The 22,004-nt window shown below is 36.2% G+C and overlaps 1 protein-coding gene across 8 annotated transcripts in view; it reads right to left on the bottom strand.

Moving 5' to 3' along the window:
- Window positions 1–22,004, bottom strand: part of PTPRK (protein tyrosine phosphatase receptor type K) — a 311,369-nt gene that overhangs the window by 22,343 nt on the left and 267,022 nt on the right. For 2 of the 8 annotated variants that reach the window (XM_018078149.1, XM_018078145.2), the window contains exons 13-17: window positions 14,083–14,221; window positions 6,951–7,111; window positions 4,796–4,831; window positions 2,348–2,359; window positions 1,013–1,197 (exon numbers count right to left, since the gene is read on the bottom strand). In XM_018078149.1, coding sequence (XP_017933638.1) covers window positions 1,013–1,197; window positions 2,348–2,359; window positions 4,796–4,831; window positions 6,951–7,111; window positions 14,083–14,221 — 533 coding nt within the window. The remainder of the gene's footprint in view (window positions 1–1,012; window positions 1,198–2,347; window positions 2,360–4,795; window positions 4,832–6,950; window positions 7,112–14,082; window positions 14,222–22,004) is intronic. The other 6 variants (XM_018078152.1, XM_018078153.1, XM_018078144.1 and 3 more) reach the window with 5 other exon arrangements.

The following is a 22,004-nucleotide window of genomic DNA, read 5'->3' as shown; positions in this document are numbered from 1 at the left end:
GGAATAGATGTTGTGTATAGTAATAGAAGAAGTAGCAAGTAGGAAAACACCTGATGTGGCATCAGGGACCACCCTCCCCCCAACAGTGGCTGACACTTGGCCTTAGCCCTGAAGTTAGGTAGAGCATAATGAAGTATATTTAAGTAAAAGAGAGGAAAAGAGAATAATATTCTTTTAAAAACCACACATTTATTTATTCCAGTTCTTATGTTACAGTAGAGACAGCTGCAGAAAGGAGAGAAGGTTGAAAACTGCGTCAGAAGAGATTACTTACTCAGAGAAAACTCATTTTAAACCTAGCTGTATTGTGAGCAACCTTGGCAGTACCATTCCCATCTTTTCTGTGTGTCCTGCCTGATGTTCTAATCCCAAAGAATCACAACAGATTCAGAGATCAGAAGTGAAATTAATCTGTACTCATCTTCTACCGCCAGTGCTGGGAATTTTTTGCTTCCATTTTAACATTAAAGTTGTAAGTAGACATTCTCAGGCAGGTTTAATTAGAACTTCAAGACATTACTACCCTCAGCATGTCTTTACTGCTTCTTGGTTGGACTTAAGTCCCAGTATTGCCCTACTGAGATGCTATAATAAATCATGAAAGTGCTTCCAGTCAATGTTTCTTGTGAAACCAGCCAGGTTAAAATCTTTAACCTAATCCAGGAGATCTGCACTGAAGATAGTTCACATAACTAATTACAACATTTCCACTAAAGAGCAGCAACAAAAGAGTGGCAACTTCTTACAATACGTCAAAAAGATTAAGGACATGTCTTCTTATACCCTAAGGAACACACAGGGGTTTTCTACTAGTCAGTAGTAAAGGCTAAAACTATTGGACTCCATTCACTATTTCACTTTTGGTTACATATATAGGAATCTTATGTCCGTTTATCTGTTTTTCACTTAAACCCATGTCATTTAGTCCATCCTTTTGCAATACAATGCAAACAAAAGGCTGCCCATTTCAAAGGGAATTTTCCTAGCAAAGCCCCACCACTGAAGATCTCACCTCATACTCCTCTTTAAATCCATAGCTGTCAGAGGTCTTCATTAGGTTAATATGCTGCAGGAGATCAGCCACCCTGATGGCAGGGTGCAGCTGCCCAGTCTGGTAGGGGGATTCTGTGCCTTCGCAGAGGTAACGAGGGACATCCAGGAGTCGGCTGGACTCTGCTGTAGCACTGTGATTTTCATCTGTATTCACAAGAAATCAATGCATTAGATACCTGCAGAGCAATAACAGCTGCTGCTACACATATCAATATCTATTTTCAACCTCTTCCTTCAAAAACATATCTAATTTCTGAGAACGCAAAGCACTTACTCTCCAGCACATAAATACTGTGAAGTACATAAAAGAATTTAACAGCAAACTCATATGAAAGTTTGCAGTCCTTCATCCCACAATAAAGATGTCTAAAGGGCATTTTATTTGAAGCTACAAAACTTTATGACATTAACGTACTTGGAAACTCCAGACTCTATCACCCAAAGTAACTTTTTAATGGATAATATGTATCAAGAGCAATACTACACCCTAAACAATAAATTAGAATAATTCTATAGTGATATCAGCACATAATTTGTCTAAAACCAACAAACAGTTGAGATCCCAGTTAAAAAAAAAGCAATTATGCCACGATTCAGAACACCACCTCCACTTAGGAAGATGAATCAGCACTTCAGAGTGGTCATTTTAACTCAGGTCTTTTAGCAGAGAAATGAAATTGTTGAGTGTGCTGATTTCATCCACAATTTTTGCTCTGTATAAACAAAGAAGTTTCTTCTAATGCTCTATGCTACACTAATCTTCATATCAAAACCAAACATCAAAGATGCATGAGGTGATCGCATTTTGTCAATCCCTTTTGTGAAATAGTTATTTTATTTAAATTAGCAATCATCAGATCAAATGAATTTGCAGAGGAAGAAAAATTCAAATTTAAACCTTTTTAGAAAACAGCTACTGAAACGAGAAGTGGGTAGCTGACCCCTCCTAAACTTCTTTGAAATCTGTTTACCATTTTCCTTGCAAAGGATCCAGATTAGAAGGCAAAACACTCTAGGAAAAAAAAATGAACACCTCAAGGGTTGTATTTTCTACAATTTTGCCAAAATGCAAACTCTGTTAATGCCTTCTGAAATGAAATCTCCTAAGAAACCTGATTTTTTGAACTGTCACAGAAGCTGCTAATTTCAGTACATTTATGCCTCACTAACCTGCTTAATAATGTGAGTGACATGCAGCAGTCACTTTTTATTGCAGTGTTACCCCTATTAAATTGCACACATTTCAAACCACCTCAGGATTTGCAGTTCTCCCCATTCCTTGCAGTATACTTACCAGTAATAGGCACTTTAACCCATTGAAGCAGCAAAAAACAATGAGTGAACAGAACATAAGAAATTTATTTCAGGACTATAATAGAAAATGACTAAAAGAAAGTGACATTAAAAGTTGTTAAAGCTTCACAATAGGTAACAATGAAAGCCATTTAAAAAATATAAGGGCCACATTATTATGCCATCACTGTAATGATAGGGACTTGAGAAAAGCAAAATTGTCATACTAACTTAGTGCTAACGTACACAGAATGGAGAGCAGCATTAATAACCTATACATGAAGAAAAAGAAATCTGGTATAGCTACAAAGTAATAAGAGTTTCATATAAAAGAACGTGTTCTATGATTTAGAAAATTTTGCTCATCTCTAAATAAGAGCAGAAGTAAACTGTTTTGTGACACTGGGCCAAGCAAGGGTTATATGGAGTAGGCCAAATGATCCAGTTCCAAAGGAACAAGTTTACAGGTACCCAGCCTCTTTTACATGGTGTGTCCAAAAGCTTGTACACTTCCCTCCCACTATTTCAGTCCACTCAATGAAAAATATTATCTCTTTTAACTTTCATTGTTTTGCATATACCAGGAGACCATCGTGCCCAGAATAGCATTACCACTGGATGGAAATGCAGATAGGAACTCTTAAACTCTTCTTCAGTTAGTTCCTTGCCCTTGCTGTTCACAATTGTCTTTATCTGTGTCTGCCACAGCAGAAAATACCCTGACAGTATGGGTATTTTCTTATATGAGTGGTAAGGTACCACAAGCATTTCACAAGCATGGGATCAGATTTAAAAGTTATCTTGATTATTTGGGAGACAATGAGAAAATCAACAAGGTGAATTGAATGGTGAATGCAACACACTGTGTGTGTATTGGAAAGGGAAGTCAAATATAAAACTACAGAATGGAGTAATGGACTGGCTAATGATAACTGTGATTTTAACAGGTAACTCAATGCAAGTCAGCAACATGAGCACAATAAAAAGGAGAAAATACAGTTCGGATAGCAGGAAAAATGCAAGTAGAATATGGGGGTACCTAAACCACTCAGCTCAGCACTGAGACTTCTTCAACGAACTGTACCTGATTTGAGGCACTGCAATTTAAAATTCAACCTATGAGCTGGAAAGTGTTGAGAGGAAAATAATGACAATAAATTTAGAAAACATCGGCTACAAGATGATGAGTGAAAGAACTGAGTTTAACTCAACTGTAAGAGAGACAGTTGAGGACATGTGAGCCTTTCAATGGGAAAAAGACTGTTTTGAAAGGACAGAAGCATGAGTCCTATGAGTCCCTCAAAAGGAAATGGCTCAATCCACAGCAATGATTAGCCTAGTTAGGAAATACTAGGGGTAAGTATCAATAATATTTAGTAGTAGCACTCAGTAATTAATACCCAGAAAATTGAGCTTTGGATCCCAAATTTTACTAACATGAATCTGAATTTTATTTTTACTTAAGAGGAGCAAGGCACTGGAACATGCCACTGCAAGAGCAAAATTCTGTTCACTCCAAATGTTTAAAACACAATGAGGCAATCAACTGCCAGAAAGAGTCTATATTTTATGTATAATGTCCCATCTCAAAACACAGGAGGGATTAAATTGCCCCCAGGCTCCTTTAAGTGCTACTTCTAGGAATCTAATTTTCAACTTGTTTATATTCACGCCCATTTCCTGATATTTGTCTTTTAGCCTAAAATAACCTCAGCAACTGACTGAAACTCAATACTGCACATTGTGTTTATCCAACCAAGAACTTGGGTACAAATTATACTTTTCACTTCGTATCTAAAAAAAAAAAAATAAAAAAAAATCAGTGACTCTAAAACCTGCATTCAGTGTTAGATTCAGCAGACATAAGCAGTCTGGACATTCCAACATATGTTCTTCTTTCTGAAGTAAGTAAAAAGCTGAAAAATTTACTAGCTAATGTCACCTGAAATGTGTAATTAATATAGGTATACAGAAGTATTTGTTCAGAACATACACAGAAAGCTGTTGTTTCTTCTTGGATATTCTGGAATTTTCTCTTTTCTATTTTTCTTATTCTTGTTACTTAGAAAATTGAACTTTTGGTGGTGAATAATGCTAATATGGACCTGAATTTTATTTTTAAGGCTCTCTTAATAGAGCTCTAGTTTCACATGTCAGTTTATCGGAACTCAGTTTCAAAGCTCTGGGAAAAAAAATTTTAGTATTTTCCATTTACCTATTTCCTCATTTACTCTTCAGTTAGCAGTGACTAAGAATAAAATCTTAATGAGAATATAAAATAATTTTCATTCTAAAATTGTTGCCAGTTTAATTCTGAATTGATGAACTGAGTGTAGAGTTATTTTCTGAAAACAGGATAGTTTTACATAAAACAAGCTGTTTCAACGTTCAACCATGCAAGGAGACAAAACTCATGCAGGAATGGATAACGAAGGACTGGGGTCCTCACCTAACACAGCTGTCGGCACAAGTGGATCATTGGGCACTGTAGAAAAACAAAGCCCATGAAGAAACACATTACCCTCAATTTGTGTATTTTTAAGAGTAAAAACAATATACTTCAGAGTATAAGCAACTGATAACTAAACCCCATTAATGTTATTACAAGAGAAAAACAAAATGAATATGCAGTTCCAGAAAGCATCCTGAATAAAAGAGGAATGAAAGGCAGCGATTTTGGACTTCAGAAATGTAATAATAAGGGCAAAGAGATTCTTAGTGAAATGAAATAAAGAAGACATTGCATGCAATTTAGTTTTTGAAAGGGCTCCTCCTTCACTATTGTTCTTTCACTTCACAATAAAGGTTCACTTTCATAGAACTGCTTCTTTCCTTTTAAACCCATTCTCTCATATAATACTTCAACAGCTCATCTCAAAATAAAATGGTATTTCTATAAAATCTTCCAGGTAATTAATAAAAATTTCATACATTTTTACAGTTAATAGCTTTTTTAATGTGCAATACCAAAGATACTGCTCTTAATGAGTATAGGAAAATCACAGATACACCGATACAGATGTCTGAATAAAATTCATAGAATTTCATTATCCCAACTAGAACCATGCACTAGACAAATGTGCTGTTTTGGACAGAAATGGTGGAATCCAGGATTTGGTTTCGTTCCAACTTGGAACAAGAAATTAGAATATCAACCTCTCTGTGACAAAATTAAGTTCCAGTTCTCAAGCAATCTGCCTAAATGTTTGTCACATAGCAGGAAACCCTGAAAGCTTGGAAGACTCATCTCAGCACAGACAATGGTCAGGAGAAATGAATCCTCCAACACAGAAAAGAATCACATACCTAGGATACTAGAAACCAGCAATGTCCAACTTCTTTGCCAACCAACCAGGACGGTTGTGGTGGCTGGAGCTCATGGGCTCTTGGCATTGCATCAATCCATCTGGAAGGCTGCCTGAGTGCCTGGCGGTCCCAGCTCACCAATAGCCATGTAAATTCCTGATGAATACTTTGCCTGGGATCCACCATCAAAGCCCATATCAAATTGTCTCTGCTCTTCCTGCCTCCACAAATTTCAGTGCCAATAAGACATCAAACTTTGGAGATTTTTCAAACTGTTCCAGCCAAAACTGTGTAGAAAAACTACCAGGCTGATACTAAACTCTCGTTTATAATTGGTTATGGGACACTTAAAATGTTAGCACTTTGCAGTTTGGTAAGCTTCAATAAATCCAGCAATAAACCCTCCTCCAAAATCCATTTCCCTTACAACAACCAGGAAAGAACTTAAGAGTCTTAAGGGATGTATTTTGTTCATGCATGGTAAGCAGTATGGGAGGCAAGAGAAAAGAGATGCAGTGCCATTTCCAAAAGATTCCAATTCAGAAGCAGCTCAGGCTGCTCAGATCTGTTTAAAGCCAAGCCACAAGTCCATGGAGCTGTGAGGAGGTCAGGTTCCCACCAGTTCCATGACAGAATTGAGTCCCCTTGGAAACTTATACACTATTTTGATATATTCAGAGTCTGCCAGTGGAGGATCTCGCTTTTGTGAAAGGCATAGTGCAGATGCTGGGAGGCAAGACTGCTGGACAGTGGTAGCCATAACCCAGACACTTAGCAGACACCCAAACTGCCAGACAGCTGGCAAGTCTACAAAAAATGAATACAAATATAGAAAAAATTTGCAGATATATTAACAAGCTTGTTCGTAAACTTCACAAACAACAATGAAAATTGTCAATGTTTCCTTCTGTTATAATGTTCTTACTGCCAAAAAACCAATAGAAATTAATTTGGACCTCATATTATTATTCTACACATGGTTTACACAGTAACATTTAACATGTTTTCATTAAATACCTTCGTGAGGAAAAACTCAGTTTCAGATTTTAACTGAGATATTCTAGTAGAATATTTTCCCTAAAACAAAAATCGTTGCATAGTGAAAGTACTTGCAGATATTTATTTAAATAATTGGCCACATAACAATAAGGATAACATGGACTGCCCTATTTAACCTTTGGCTTTACCGGTGTTCCTGGAAAACCTGGAGCTTGAAACCATTTTTCTTATAAAGTAGAATTGTTTTCTGTGTTTCTATATTCACCTGTGCTACATAGAAGATATCACTGTCTACTTACATCTGGGGCTGAAGTTATGTGAGTCCATAAATGTGATTGAAAGGGGATCCTCTGCATGCAGAGTGCTCTGGTCAGCGTAACTCCTATCCATTGCATTCACCATGTGGGTCATCTCCTGGCGGGTTGTTCCCATGGCATCCTTGCGCTTCTTTGCAAGTTTGCTGCCCAGCCAAGAAAAAAAACGCAAACGACCTTAATATTTGATGAACGTTGATGTCTACAGTAATCATTATCTATAATCCTGAATGACTCAAAAGTTTGGCTGATTTCCTTGCGTACAACTTTTTCAGCATGTAGTTGATAAACTATGCACCCTGCTATGAAACAGTGATGATCATATCTTTTCTGTACACACACAAATGCTGTAATGGAAACGCTTACTTCTGTACTCTGGTAATATTTTTTTTTTCCTGTGGAGTAATTACACTAATATAAACAAATTAGAGAATATAATTACATTTTAACTGAAATGACAAATAAGAAGCATCTGTGCATGCAGTTTTATCAACCATCTCTGTTTAAATATCTGTTTTGATTTTATACATGGATAATTCATTCCCCTTGCCTGCGTTGTTGGGAAAAAAAATCATTTAACCTTCTAAATTACTTTGTTAGTAAAAAACCCAATGAAATAACAAAAGAAACATAATTATTCAATATACATTATTATTACCTTTTATGTTAAAGGTTGTTCTGCCCATTCAGATACAACATGATAGCACATTTTGTTGCTGATACTGAACTTTGGTTCTTTGAAGAACAAAACCACCCTCATCATTCTACTTTTTCATGCAGTTTGGGAACATCACAATTTTGACATTAACAGTCTTACACTCCGAATGTATCACAGTTAAAGAGCAACCTAATCTGTACGACTAAACCCCTCAAATTAACAGCCAATGCCATTAAAGTGCACACCTCAGAAATACCTCTCAATTCTTCCCTTTTGATAAAAAACTGGAAGTGATTTGCACTGTCTCCAGAAGTCAAAAGGAAGCAAATAATATATTTTAATTATAACTTAAAGCCTACTACACTTAAAGTATGTATCTCAAGTAGCAGAGAGCATGCAGACTAGCATGAAGTGCACCTTGGTTCTGCAGGAACCAGTAACTTACATTAGACCATTCTGAAATCTCCCTGTTTTCATCTGAAGCTGTGACTGCAATATAATAGATAGCCAACCTGCTTATTTGGATAACTCTGACACCACATGGGAGAGACACAATCATCACATAAGGTACTGAGTTCTTGAAAATGTATATTTCACACACAGCTTAGCTTCCTAAGTTTCTTCTGCACAGAATATCATGAAACACCCTGTTAATTGTTTAGACATTGTTTATCTTACATTTCTCTTGACTTAAGAGGATTGCTTGCTCTTCCTCTATTCTCTGCCAACTTTTAACATTCCATGCACATTCTAACACCAGACAAGAATTATATTAGATATTTATTACATATCAGAAGATTAGATATTATGAAGAAATTCTTTACTATAAGGTTGATAAGACAGTGGCACACATTGCCCAGAGAGGCTGTGGACTTCACCTCCCTAAATGTTTTCAAGGCCAGGCTGGATGGGGCTCTGAGTTACCTGTCTGGTGGAAGGCATCCCTAGCAGGGGTATTGGAACTTGATGATCTCTAGGGTCCCTTCCAACCCAAACCATTCCATGATTCTATAAAGAATATTGGTGTAAACTAACCATCTATTTATTTGTTAAGTCTTGGGAACATCCACCAGAGAGGACCTACACTTCTCTTTAGGGCAAGAAGTACTTCATGCTTGTGCTTATTTAAGAAAATGTTACTTAGTTAACAGTCTTGGTTCACGACAAGGGAATACAATGTAGAATATGGATGGACAAAGCTCTCCTGCAAACAATAAAGATTCTTCCACCAATCAGACTCATCTCCTTATTTTGTCACACTTCCCCCCACCCCTTCTTTTTCCCATTTACAGATGGAGTAATTGGAAAATTACTACTCATTAACACTCTCACTACAAAAATCCCAAAGGTGTTCTCTAAATCCATCATTTTTTCATCAAACTCTTGTGGCATACATAAGGGTTCTGTATCAGTTGTTCAGTGAAAAATAAAAAATCTGTTAGATGTCCCCCATAAAATGTTTTATTTTATACAATTACTCCACACCTTCCTATTAACTTAAGAGAAGCTGACTTAAATTATATTCTGGTTGAAAAATGAAGACCATAAGAACTTCCAAATTTGAAGCTGCTTGAGCTTTATAACTCTTTCAAAATACTATCAAAGCTTTCTCAAAACTAGCATTTCTAGTTCAAACTGGGTTTTTTTAAGTCTCAAAGCCTTTCAAATAGTCTCTGTACACTGAAGATCACCTTTTTCTAATGTCACCTCAGAAATGGAACAAAAAGACTATTACATCTCATCTCTCAGCGATATTAAGCTTTTCTTTGAAGCATCACTTTGTAACAAAACCTGCTAGCTATGATAAATAAATCAACAGCTATTACGGCTTTTATGTTATTAGCTTATTACAGTAGCTACTTTCTAATTCTTATGCTCTGCTTCAACACCTAAAAAGGTCTATTGTGTTGTAGCACTGCAACTGCTTCTCAAAACTGCTGGGAAATGGGAGGACAGCTTTATTGTTCAACAGCTCCTGGTGCCCTTGGAGTCTGATGACTTCTTTTGCCTATTTCCTTTTTTGTCCTTCCCTCACTCAGCTAAAGGCACATGAAATCTGTACTTCATGACAGTTAAGCAAATCATTAGGTTAAAGTACTTGAGGCTAACAGAAAGTGTAAATGATTCTCATTATCTGCTAAAGGATCCAGTTGGATCCTGCATAGGTGGGTGCTACAGTGGTTGGAGGGGAAAAGTGTTTCATCATAGGATGAAACTGTGTGGATAATTATCTTGAGTTGAAGCAATTGTTATTTAACAAGGAACTTATAATTTGTCACAATAAACGAGAGAATGGTAGCTGGCTAAACCACTTTAGTTTTTTTAAAAATTATTATAATTTTAAAGTTTGTTTAAAGAAGTCAATTAATCTGCTTAAAATTGTGGAAGAGCACCACTATTGGATACCACCAGTTCATCAAAGCACTTGAATGCATTCTTAGAACCCCTCTGAATTCAACAGCTTTATGCATTTATTTAAAATGAAGAATGCATGTAACTGCTTGGCTCAATCACAGACAAAACCATTGCAGTCCTCACAAAACCTCATATGGTGAATATGCATAGAAAAAGTCAATTTTGCTTCAATGAAGTACAGCTTTATACAAACCAATGTCAAAAGTAAGATCCACACTTTAAAATGTGTATGCAAATCACCTCAAAAGTGATAGATGCAGATCATGACCTATTTATAAAGGTTTGGCATCTCCCTACAACACGCATAGGAAAAGTGGTGCACAAGATCGCTGCTGAACTGATACGCTGAGAAAGTAGAACTTGTGATTTACAAACACAGTTCTCTGGCTAGGAAATGGGAAAGGAAGTTTTTTCCTTAGTGTGACGTGTTGCTGTGAATCATAATGCAAATTAAATTATGATTACAATAAATTATGATTAAAATAGTATTGGGAAAAACTGTAGAAAAAAGCTATAGTCTCAATATACAGTCAGAAATACAATATCCCTTTAAAAAAAACAAACAGAGCAAGAATGACAGGAACAATGATACAAGCAGTTTTTCAAGCCTGAGAATAATGAAAGGTAACTATCAAAAAAACTTAAAAAAAATAATTATAGAGACTGTTTTTATTTTTTAAAAAGGGATACTGCATCTTTAAAACACATAAAATAGTAAGTCACCCGTATTCTACTTACAGATAGTAGGAGTAAGAATAGTAGCTCCTCCTGGCAAGCAAATCACAGACAGTGGAAAAAGAGAAGCAATGGTGAATGAAAAGCATGACTCTGTCACATTCAATAAAGCAGAGAAATGTGCGTTTAAAAAAAAAAAAAGTTGAAAAATTCATGTTTCTTTGGTTAGCATTTCAACTTGCTCATGCACAAACTAGCCTTACTTTGCCATGCAATTAAAAAAAAACCAACAAAAAAACCACTAGCATATAAAAATGATTTTTAGAGAGATCATTTGAGAAAATTACATGCTGAGATTTCAGTTATTGCCAAAAATTTGAAAATTAAATGGATTGTGTAATTTCAACATGCAGTTCAGCATAATATAATGATTACCGCCTAGATGTCATGACAAATGAACAGCTGTGTACAAATCTTGTGCAGTAGATATGCTTTTTACTTTTCAGTCAGAAAAAATAAAGGTTCCATTAATAAATACATTTAATCAGAAAACAATTTCATGTAATTCATTTTAACATCTTTATCAGTACACAGGTGTATACATATATGTTTGTATGCATACTATGTGTAGCTATATGAGTACACACATTTTAAAGAATGCACATTTACAACAGACATGTGTATACTGACATATATACCACACATTTCCTGAATGCAAACATATGCTTTCTATTTTAAAATCTTAAAATTGGAAATGCTGATGTAGTCATGCTAAGCATTAAAAACATGGAAGGTAAACAAATGGAAGGAAATGAAGGACATTTGAAAATAGTCCAACAATGACTTTGAAAATAAAAATGGCATTGCTTGTTAAAGATGCAGTATCCCTTTTCTTAGCTGGTTTGATTACTCCAGTAAAAGTCTGTAAAAGCTGTTAAGAGCTTCATTCAGGAAAACTTCAAACCAATTTGTACAAAATGATCAGGCAAAGCCTAAAACATCTCAAGCTCATGAACAAAACTGCTTAGTACTCCATTTTCCAATAAAATGTAATGCTGCATTTAATCAGTTTGAGATAGTGCTGGCTGTGCATACAACTTAATAAACCAATGAAAATGCAGAAACCATTGTTTTATTGACTTTTCCATCTAATAAGCTGTGGTCAATTCAGGTATCAAAAGGGATACTACATAATGGATCACTGAATAGGTACACTACAGAGGATGATTCGACGGATCAGTTTTCAGTCCCACCACAGCTAAGTGAAGTGTGTTTTTGTTTGTGTGAATGTGTCAGAGTTTTTACAGCTGTACCTGCCTTCATGATGTGAATTGCCCTGATTCACTAAATGGACTGAATTAACTCAGGAACACAAAGTTTGTCTATGCTTTTTGTAAGAGACCTTGACTAAAGCTGGTATTAAAAAAAGTGCCCATTTTCCCTAAGGGAAGAAGGGGAGAAGAATGGCACACCTATAACATACATAGTAGACAACCAATTAAACTATCATGATGAAAAATTGCCAATCATTAAAGATTCATTAAGCAGGTTAATTTCTCACCTATTTTGAATACAAAATAGTACAGGAGTTTAGAAATATTATGTCTTTAGAATGATGATTGTTCCTAAGAGGATACTGCCTTCACAGGTTCAGAGGAGGGAAGGGGGGAAAAGGGGAAAACTTTAAAATATCACTTCATGGACATAATTAACTTATTTTCATAAAAAAATTCAATAGTGAAAGGACTCGGAATGCAAGAGGTAAAAAGGATAGGAAAAAAGAACACATGGAATTTTTTTGTTTGTTTGTTACCTGCAAAACTAGTCAATCCCCATCTGGAAGTGACTGACACTATATAGTGTTAGACAATCTCTCTCTCTCTTACACACACATGCACACACACTGAGTTTTCAATTAAACATAAGGGGACCACTGTAACACGCACTAGACGATACTCCCCAGCACATACCTTGCTATAAAACTGCAAAATAGAGATTGCCTCCTAGAAGCTGAAAAACAACTTCGTTTTTGTTTTTCAGAAGTTGTGTAAATAAAGAAAACTTGCTGACTGTATGTTTTTTTGCATATGATGAGTTGGACCTTTTGCATATGTGTTAACTCTCAACCACAGAGGTAAACAACAGAGAAAAGTAAAAGCACTTTTGGGAAAAATCACATATGTAGCTAACTAACACAGAACACTATAAGCATACCTAATGTTTCTAATGCAGACGTTTCTTCTCCAAGTTATATATCTCCAGGGATAATTGTAAAAAGGCAATAAATTAAAAAAATCTAATGCAAACCAGTAGTTATAACATATAGAATGATCTTAGGTACAATTTTAATTTTTTTCTTAGTCTTTAAAAATAATACCAAGCTGCATTTCAGAGGAATATGTGCAACATTTACAAAAATACTTTTCATTAGACTTCTGCAAAAGGCAAGGGCACACAACGCACACACCATGGAGAGGCAAAGGGTTTGTTCTATCCAAGAGAAATCAGCTTGTGCCACATGAAGAGGACCCACCAGAGAGGGAATGCACAAAGAGAGAGGAACTAGTTTCTGTACCATAACTACAGATTTATAGGACATATTATGGACTTTTATGCCAGGTTAAAAGAGTTGCAACTACTGAGAAGGCTAGACTTTGAAACACTGACCAAGCAATAGGATCGCATAAGTTACTACAGGTAGGATTGGGATGCAGGGTTAGCGCTGTACAACGCCAGAAGATGGCGATATTGCTTACTTTCTAAGAAAGCACTGGGAAAAAATTAAAATTCGAATTAATACACTTTTAAACAATTTCATGCACTAGGGACTCACTAGATAATTTTACAGTGATGTAGTATGACTTTTAAGAAAAAACTTCACGTTTATAAAAGCATAAATAGAGGTATAAAATTACATTATTTTACAAGTTGTGTAACATACAGATACAAATAACTTATTAGAGTCGCATATAGAAAATCATATTCATTATGTGATTAAAACATGAAAAGTGCAATAAGTTATTATTTTTTTCTTTGCTTTAAAAAATAAAATAGGCTCCATGAATTTTAATTCCACCCACTTTTAATATTCTCTACATTCCTCCAACTCCAACTTTAAACTACTTAGAAATAAAAACGTATGAGAAAATGTATAGCTATTGGATCCCAAATATAAAGAACTCTTCTCTTTAAATACATCCTAAGAATCACAGCAAAACCAAAAGGAAACACAAAGAACTCATCCAAAATCTGATGTGACCTACTGGTCCTAAAACCTTTTTTTTTTTCTAAGACCTGTAAAAAACACTCATTTAGTTATTATTGATATGGACGAAAAAAAAGACCGATCAGCACAGACCATTTTCTTACCTCTTTTTGACTATCAGTATGACAACAAGGAGAAGTAGGATGAATACCAGAATTCCAGCACTTATTCCTGCTATTTTCACCACCCGATCTGTTTGTTTAGCTGGATCTGGAATCACTTCAGGTTCTTCTGTTGCTGCTGCTAAATGAATCAATAAAAGAAATTACTTGAATGTATAAGCACTAGAGACAAGAAAATAATTGTTGGTGATAATTGTCAAATATGTGTGTCTTAATACAGTAGTTAAAATATAGATACATGCATCATGTGTTTAAACATCTATATATGTGTACAAAGACACACTATAAATTTCAATATATATGCCACACATTTGTAACACCAAGTATACAAGCAGTGTTTATTAAACACTCTTTTCCAAGCCACAGTCTGCACCCTAAACTGTAGCACTTCTCCCCTTCACCCAGTTCCAGTCCACCTTTGTGTATTAATTCAGCTTGCAGCATCTGGTCTGAGATCTGCATGCTACTGGGAATTTTAATTCTCCAAATAAGGTCATCCACAAAGCCAAGACTAAAGTCAGCAGTAGTTTTATTTCTGTTTATAGACCCTGAAAAAAACCCCACAAACTGCTGTTCTACCGAGAGTTGAAACCATTCCATAACACAGCTGAGTGGACTGAGGCTACAGGTTACAGCAGAGAAAAAACCAGAATACACAAGAAAGTGCACAGCCATTCAGTCTGCACCTCTTTGCATAACAGCCTGGTATACAAAAGATCAGGAACATAGTCTTTTCCACCTTGATAAAAATATAAAAAAATATAAATCAGTTTCAGCCAAGGGTAAAATCCCATGCGATGTTTACTTGTGGAATAGGAAATGGCTCTCCTGTTCTCTAGTTCTTACTTTCTAAGGTTGTGGCCTTTTGTCTACTCACAGGCATGAAATGGTATGTGTGCTTGCTCTCCCTCTGACCCTTCTCTCACTCTCCACCCAGCATGCAGCAGACGCCACTTAACCTCTCCACTCACAGCAGCTGCATGTGGAATAGGTACAAACTGTTGGTATCACTGTGTCTATGGCATTACACAGAAAATGTCCTTTACTCTGAAACTAGGATGCTTCTCAACAGATCACCAAAAGCAGAATGAAAAATGAAAAACTGCTGAAAAACTGCTCCATAGCCCTTTCAGAAAGCCAGCGTAGTCAGTACCAGGGAAATTGCTATCTGGTTTTAACCATGTTACTTAGACTGTTTCTGTTTAGGTTCCATGTACAGGAACCTGTATTAACTTTTGAGGGAAGGATTATGCTGTCATTTAAAATCAGTCTTTATTACTTGTTTCTGTAACTTTCATCTCAGCCGTATCTGAACCACTTACAACTTACCCTCAGATCAACCTTCTGAGTTAGGAACGTGCTCTCTTCCAGACACCCATGCAAGAGCTAGACAGACAGTAAGAGATCTGGCAGTGCTTTAATCATAAAACTTAATCATCATCATAAGACTTCATCATTATAATCGTCTCTCTCACCTACAGCTTGAACTCTATCTGCTAAGAAATACTAAATGCTTCCTCCTCTGTGTAAATACATGCCTGCATGCACACTTGCACACATAACCTGTGTGGACTCAATTCCATATATTTTGTTTGTATTATGTGTTTGTTGAGGTGTCTTGGGTAAGAGTCAGGATCGGGTAAGTGGCGTGTGAATATGTAGCTGCATTCACACAACACGTACACACAAGCTAAAATTAATGTTAGATACGCATAGGATGCTGTCTAACAGAGGAAATGAGGGGTATGACTTCAGAGGTGGAACTGGAAGATGAAGGTATTCAACATTCTCAGTGCTTAAAATGAATCACCTCCCAGTCCAATATTAGTTGGGCTGGATGTGACAAATGCAAATCAACATTTGATAAGCAGTAGAGCCAAACAGCCAATCAGAAGAGTCAAAAGACCAATCAAAGCTAAATATAAATGGCTTTATATGCCAATGGGGAAAAAAAGTCATGTTTGCCGTAAGGGGTACTGAGAAACAGCAAGGACTTGGGAAGGGTAAAGAGGGAGCATGCAGGAATGGGATAGTCGCTCTGTCTGGAATTGCAAATGTGAGCACAGCTGGGCAAAGGTAAGACCTAGCAAAGGTAAGAACTACTCAAGCTGCAAAATAACTAAGGCTGGAGCAAGAAATTTAGCTGTATGGATGGAAATTTAAGGCCAGGTCTTTGAGAGATTTCAAATTATGAACCAGAGGGATTATATGTGACCTGAAGTTACACTTTAAAACTTGAAGGCTCAAAAATACATCCAGCAGTACAGCCTTGATCAGGACAGTGGTATTTTCACAGGAGTATTAGTGATGAGAGTGTAGAGGGGAAAGAATAACAGACCCGTTTCACATCTCTCAGAAGAAAGATAGGACCCTTATAACTTGATAGAGCAAGCTTCAATATAGGTGCTTCTCATAGTCACGTTTAAAATTATTGCATGGTCAGATACAATGTTATTTCATTCAGAAAAGTTACTTTAGAGAAAGAACAATAGACATCTCAGAAAAACTGAAGAAAAGGTTACTGAGGAAGTTTACTTATTTGGTCAACTTAAGCACAGGTGTTTTATTATATAGTGTGTAAGCAATGACTGGATCATCAATAACTTCAAAATGAAGTTCTCTGTCAAGTTTGTAGAACAACAGTGGAAGGCCAGGAGGATATCAACTACTTGTCCATTTGTTCTGGTTTCCTTACGTTAAAGGGTTTGAAGTAAGAGACAGTAATTAATTCCATGAACTTTAAGGCTGCTTATGAGATAAAGTTTGTGCCCACTAGAAATGTACCACAGAGTTCTAAATTAATTGAGAAAAATTAAATTGAATAGTTATAGACTAAGCAAGTGTATAACCAGTAAATGAGCCTGCTATACCAAAAATGCTAAAATCTACTGGCAGAACAATACGTTTCTCCCCAGTATCAACTGAAAGATTGCTTTGGACTTAAATGAAACCAGGTTTATTATATGCATGTTTCCAGCAAAAGACAACATATGCATTCTCTAGACTAAATGTTACATTTGGGGACTATATGAAAGCAATCATAGATATAAATCACACTGTAATCTATGCTTTATGTGTATGGGCATTGCATGCAAGGGAGTATATTATTTTGAGGAAGCTATTGAATGTAACATAGAATGATTTAATGGAACTTACAAATTTGAAAGTATTTCATATTACTTGTGTTTTAATTGTGACAGCTCAAAGTGTATTGCAATAAGCATGCGCGAACTTACACATGCACAGACAAAGGACAAAATCAGAGAAACCTTGTGCCTATGTGTTAAACCTACATGTATGAAGGAGTGTCTCCTGGCTGCTGACTGCAGAAGGACTACAGCAGCAAGAGAACTTCTGCTTACTCTGAGAATTTGCTTTCTCTACCCTCTACAAGATTACGGGGGTTTAGTTCTCTGAAGTGGCTCTTCTGTAGGCTGAACTGTTTTTGTCAAACAAAGTAACTCAACTAACCAAGGCTTCATCAAGGACAAATCTTGCCTAACCAACCCAGCAGCTTTCTATGATGGTGTGACTACATCAGTGGACAAGGGAAGAACTACAGATGTCATCTGTCTGTAAGCCTTTGACATGGTCCATGACAACATCCTAACACAACATCTCTAAATTGGAGAGATACAGTAATTAAAAATGGAATTATTTAGATAATTGGAGTTAACTAGTGTATATTTCTAAACAAGGCAAAAATGGTCTAAAATTATTTAAGTTACAAAGACATCTGCTTTACTAAATTCTAATGTTCATTTTTAGTAATGTAGTCCTGCAATCCTCTCTTACATATTGAACAGCAGACTGTATTCAAAGGTAATTTACAGAAAGATGGTCATATAAAAATGCATGCTCTCTTTGCTATTAATTCCTTTGGCCAACCTTACTCTAATAGACCTTAAATTTAGTGTTAATTTTTACAATATCTTTGTCTTGCACATTACTGTTTTTCACAATTTGATCCTATAAGTCTGAGATAATCCTGCAGTTTCAACCAGTGCAAACTCATCTTCCATAAAATTTGCAGGAGTTTCTGCTCTGAAACAGAGAGTTAGCTACATTTTTTTCCCTGTACAAAAATGGCTTCCTAAAGTGAAGATTTATGAGATAGACTGGGAGGAGAACAACTTCTCTACTTGCCTTTCTTCTGAACTAATGAACAGTAACAGCAATCACATTCCACAGTTCCATTCACAAAGTTCATAAAATAACTTGACCCAGTGATTGTGGCTCTGCACATAGTCAGTAATAGTCACCATATAAGAAGTCATTCTACTTGTTTTCATAGATACTAAAGGAGAATATTCAGTCAGTTGCATGAAGCTCAACTGTGAACAGGACTAAATCAGACTAGCATCGCTAACTCTCCCAGGGACAGTAAAATTCTAAACAGTTGATGAGGTACAGTTCATCTCACAATTTCCTGATGTACTTGATTCCTCTAATTTTTTTTAACATATTTTTAATTAATCACATCAAAAAATCCAATACCCACTTCTAAAATTGAGCATATGCATAGTATTTACACTTAATTCTTGATGTATACTGTTGCATAAGGAATCCAGTCACAGCATATATTGCTTTCCTGTCTTCTCCTTCCTTCTGTGGTTCAAAATTTACACACAGCCTTGCAAAATTGTCAGAGAATTTATGACACTCAGCACAAAATCTATTCACCTACCCCTTCCTCAGGAGATGGTGGAGGAATCAAGATAATGATATTCTACTCGTTCACCCAAACACAATTATTCAAGCAGAAAATTCTGGTAGGGTTTTGCAGAGCTGCTTGCATGGTACCACTTAAAGAACAGCCAGCCTTCTAAAAGACAGCTTTGAATCAGAGGTTTCAAACAAGGTTTTTATACTTAACTTCTCACCATACCATTCGACTCTCTTAGCATTCACAGCATTTTATGCTGGGTTTCCTTTGTGTGAGCAAGAGAAGAAACTCAGTTTTATGCATGATTAAAGCTGCTATTTTATTACACTGCATTTTCTTTGAATGTTAATTTCTGTTTATGGCAGATCTTTGAATTCTCACAAACTGGTGTTATTGCTGCGTAGCTTGATATTCAAAATAGCTCTGCTCAAGATAATCAGTTCTGCACTTTTGTTACATGGCATTCAAAAACTTTTAATTAAAACTAGGAATGACATCTGAATGAGTTCAACAAGGTAACATCAGGATAACATCATCAAATGAAACTGGAGGCAGCTCTGAAGATATTTCAGCCTACCACCTGAGAAAAGGGCTTATTGAGAAAATAAGTGAGATTCTCTGACAAATATTTTCTTTGAGACTGGTCTGCCCTGTGTAATCATCTGTCCAGAAAGATCATTGTGCCTCAATCAGTTTTGTTTTCTTACTGCTTTGCTATAATGATAATCATTGTGCAGTTAAAGACATTTTTAGAAGTCTGAAATTTAATTAATAAATTCAAGTTCAGTGAGAGAAGATCTGTAACCACTTTTAACTTAATTATATTTAAAAGTCTCAGCTGATTCCATTTGATGAAAATATTTGAATGTACTTTTGCAGGGATCAGAAGATGGGATGTGCAACTTTTTCTAGCAAACTACACACATTATTCATGAGGTCTTACAGATATCCTCACGTGAGTCGGTTTGGTACACCAATTCTTTCTCTTTAAGATTTTTTTTTTCTCAGGTTGAAACCTGAAGATACATTTACAGGGAAAGGAATCTCTACAATTCTCCCTTTCCTACATCTTCTAAAGAGTTTCTGTCTTGGAGAACAGCTTCTGGGAGATGAAGGCATGCCAGAAATTAATGGGGGTTTGGATCCATCCAAGCTGTTGCTTCCAGGACTCTAAATTACAGATTTTTGGGGGAACATGATTAAAAAAAAATTGTATTTCACTATGAAGAGAAAGTGTGATTCCCTGAGCAGTGCTCTGAAGTGTCAGGTTCATCCTTGTCACCATGGTAACCAGGTCCATGGCTGTCCCAAGTAAGAGAGTTTAACAGGCTCTGCTTGTGAAAAATGGGATGCCAGGCACCACCAGCCTCTTAGTTCTGAAAGAGGAGAGTAGCGACGTGATGCTTAGATAAATCTGCTGCCTTACTTCGTGTTGCAACATACCGTGCCCAACTTGTCCTCATGCGTGTCCCTCACTGGAGAAAAGGGGAGGTGTTATAGATGCTACCAGTTGAGCCTAACAGAAGGAGCCCTCAAGGCCCCAAAGATTTGTGATATTAAAAGTTAAGCCTTTGTTTGAACAAAGTTATATACAACTGTTCTCTACATAAAAGGTCACTGCTGCAGAAATGGATAGAGCCACTGTTTCATGGGTCCCTGTGGTTCCTTCTGATAGCTTACATGCAAAAATGAAGTTAATACAGCTTCAGGTCAATCTCTAGTCAGTCAGATTTGGGATAGCATAAGGAGCTGTAGAAGTTAAGCACAGGGAGTCCCACAGGTGGCTATGCACATAAATATGGTACCAAGTAAACAGGTTTACCACCTGCTTACACATCCTGCTTTCAGATAATACAGAAAAATAGCCTGAGCTTATGCTACTGGATTTTTTTAAATGACAAACATGCAGTTTATAAATATTTGTACACATTTTAATTAATCAAATGAACCAGCACAGCATATCTTGCCATGCAATAATGATAACGTTTCCTGGAATTCGAGTATAATATATACATTTATATATAAAAGACCAGTTCCTGACTAGTATTGTAAACCCTCAGAAGTGTAGATATATGTTGTTTTGATAAGTCATATGTAATAAAGAACCCCTCAGTCCTGTTTCTACTACTCTGCAAGACATTCAGATCAGTCCATGGACTGGTACTACTTTGGTAGGAAACTATAAGGAAAAAAGAATCAAGTGAACCATCTGCTGCTATTAGGGTCTGAAGTGAAAACTAATGAGGACTTACTTTTGCAATGTTGCACTAGAAGCAATTTAAATTCACAACAGCTACTCTGAAAACAGTAATGTCCATGAATTTATAACCAATTAGCAAGAAGTTGACCTTAATAGATTCAGAAGTATCAAGTGGAGAAAGTGCTGAATCCGTTTGCCTCACTAGCTGAGAAACCTTGGACATGAGCAGATGAAGACAGCCAGAGCAGGAACAATGCTGAGGAGACAATGTTCCAGCAACACTCTGCCCTGCTTCCATGAGTCACATTGAAAGAGATTAGTGCCGTCAATGCATTTCTATTACCTCTGCCACTAAGATGTACTTCTGGAGCGTATACTTTGCAGGCACTTAAAAAAATAAAATAATACTTTCTTTAGCCACTTGATGGGCTTCTTTCAGTAGTCAACATGGAAGCAAAGATCTAAAGATTCAAAGCATATTTTTTCATTGCATGTGTATTAACAGACCTTGAAAAGGATACATAAAAAAAAAATTGTAGAAATACATAACATGCATGCTGTAAAGTATCAAACTGAAACAATGAAATCTAAACCACTAATCTCCTTGAGTTTCTGGAAAGGGGTATTCGTTAAGAATGGTCCCCTAACACTCTGATGCACCTGATTAACAAGTCATTTAGCAACGACTTGTTGGATGGACTGTTACCATTTCTTAAGGTCGCTGTGATCTTTTGTTAGACCTTTTGTAGCACTTTTTCCTAAGAACATATAAAAGCAGCCAAGCAGCCAGCATTTTGTTAATTAAATCATTTGTTGAGTTTTTTTTTTTTTAGGAGAACAAAAACACTTTCAAGTTAGTTTGGCCACATTACAAATCAAACAACTTTCAAGTTTTAGTCTGAACAAACCATCTGATTTCACAAGTGTGCTTTTAAAAATGAAGCCTCACCTGATGTTAGTTATAAAATTACAAGTATGCAAAACACTGTATTAAAAAATTACCTGGTTTTGACAATGACTCCTATATGGTTTGCTAGG

The sequence above is a fragment of the Manacus vitellinus genome, unplaced genomic scaffold (assembly GCF_001715985.3).
Source record: "Manacus vitellinus isolate BGI_N305 unplaced genomic scaffold, ASM171598v3 scaffold_4_pilon, whole genome shotgun sequence".
Taxonomy (NCBI): Eukaryota; Metazoa; Chordata; class Aves; order Passeriformes; family Pipridae; genus Manacus; species Manacus vitellinus.
The sequence above is the reverse complement of the archived record's forward strand: the minus strand, read 5'-3'. Positions and strand labels throughout refer to the sequence as shown.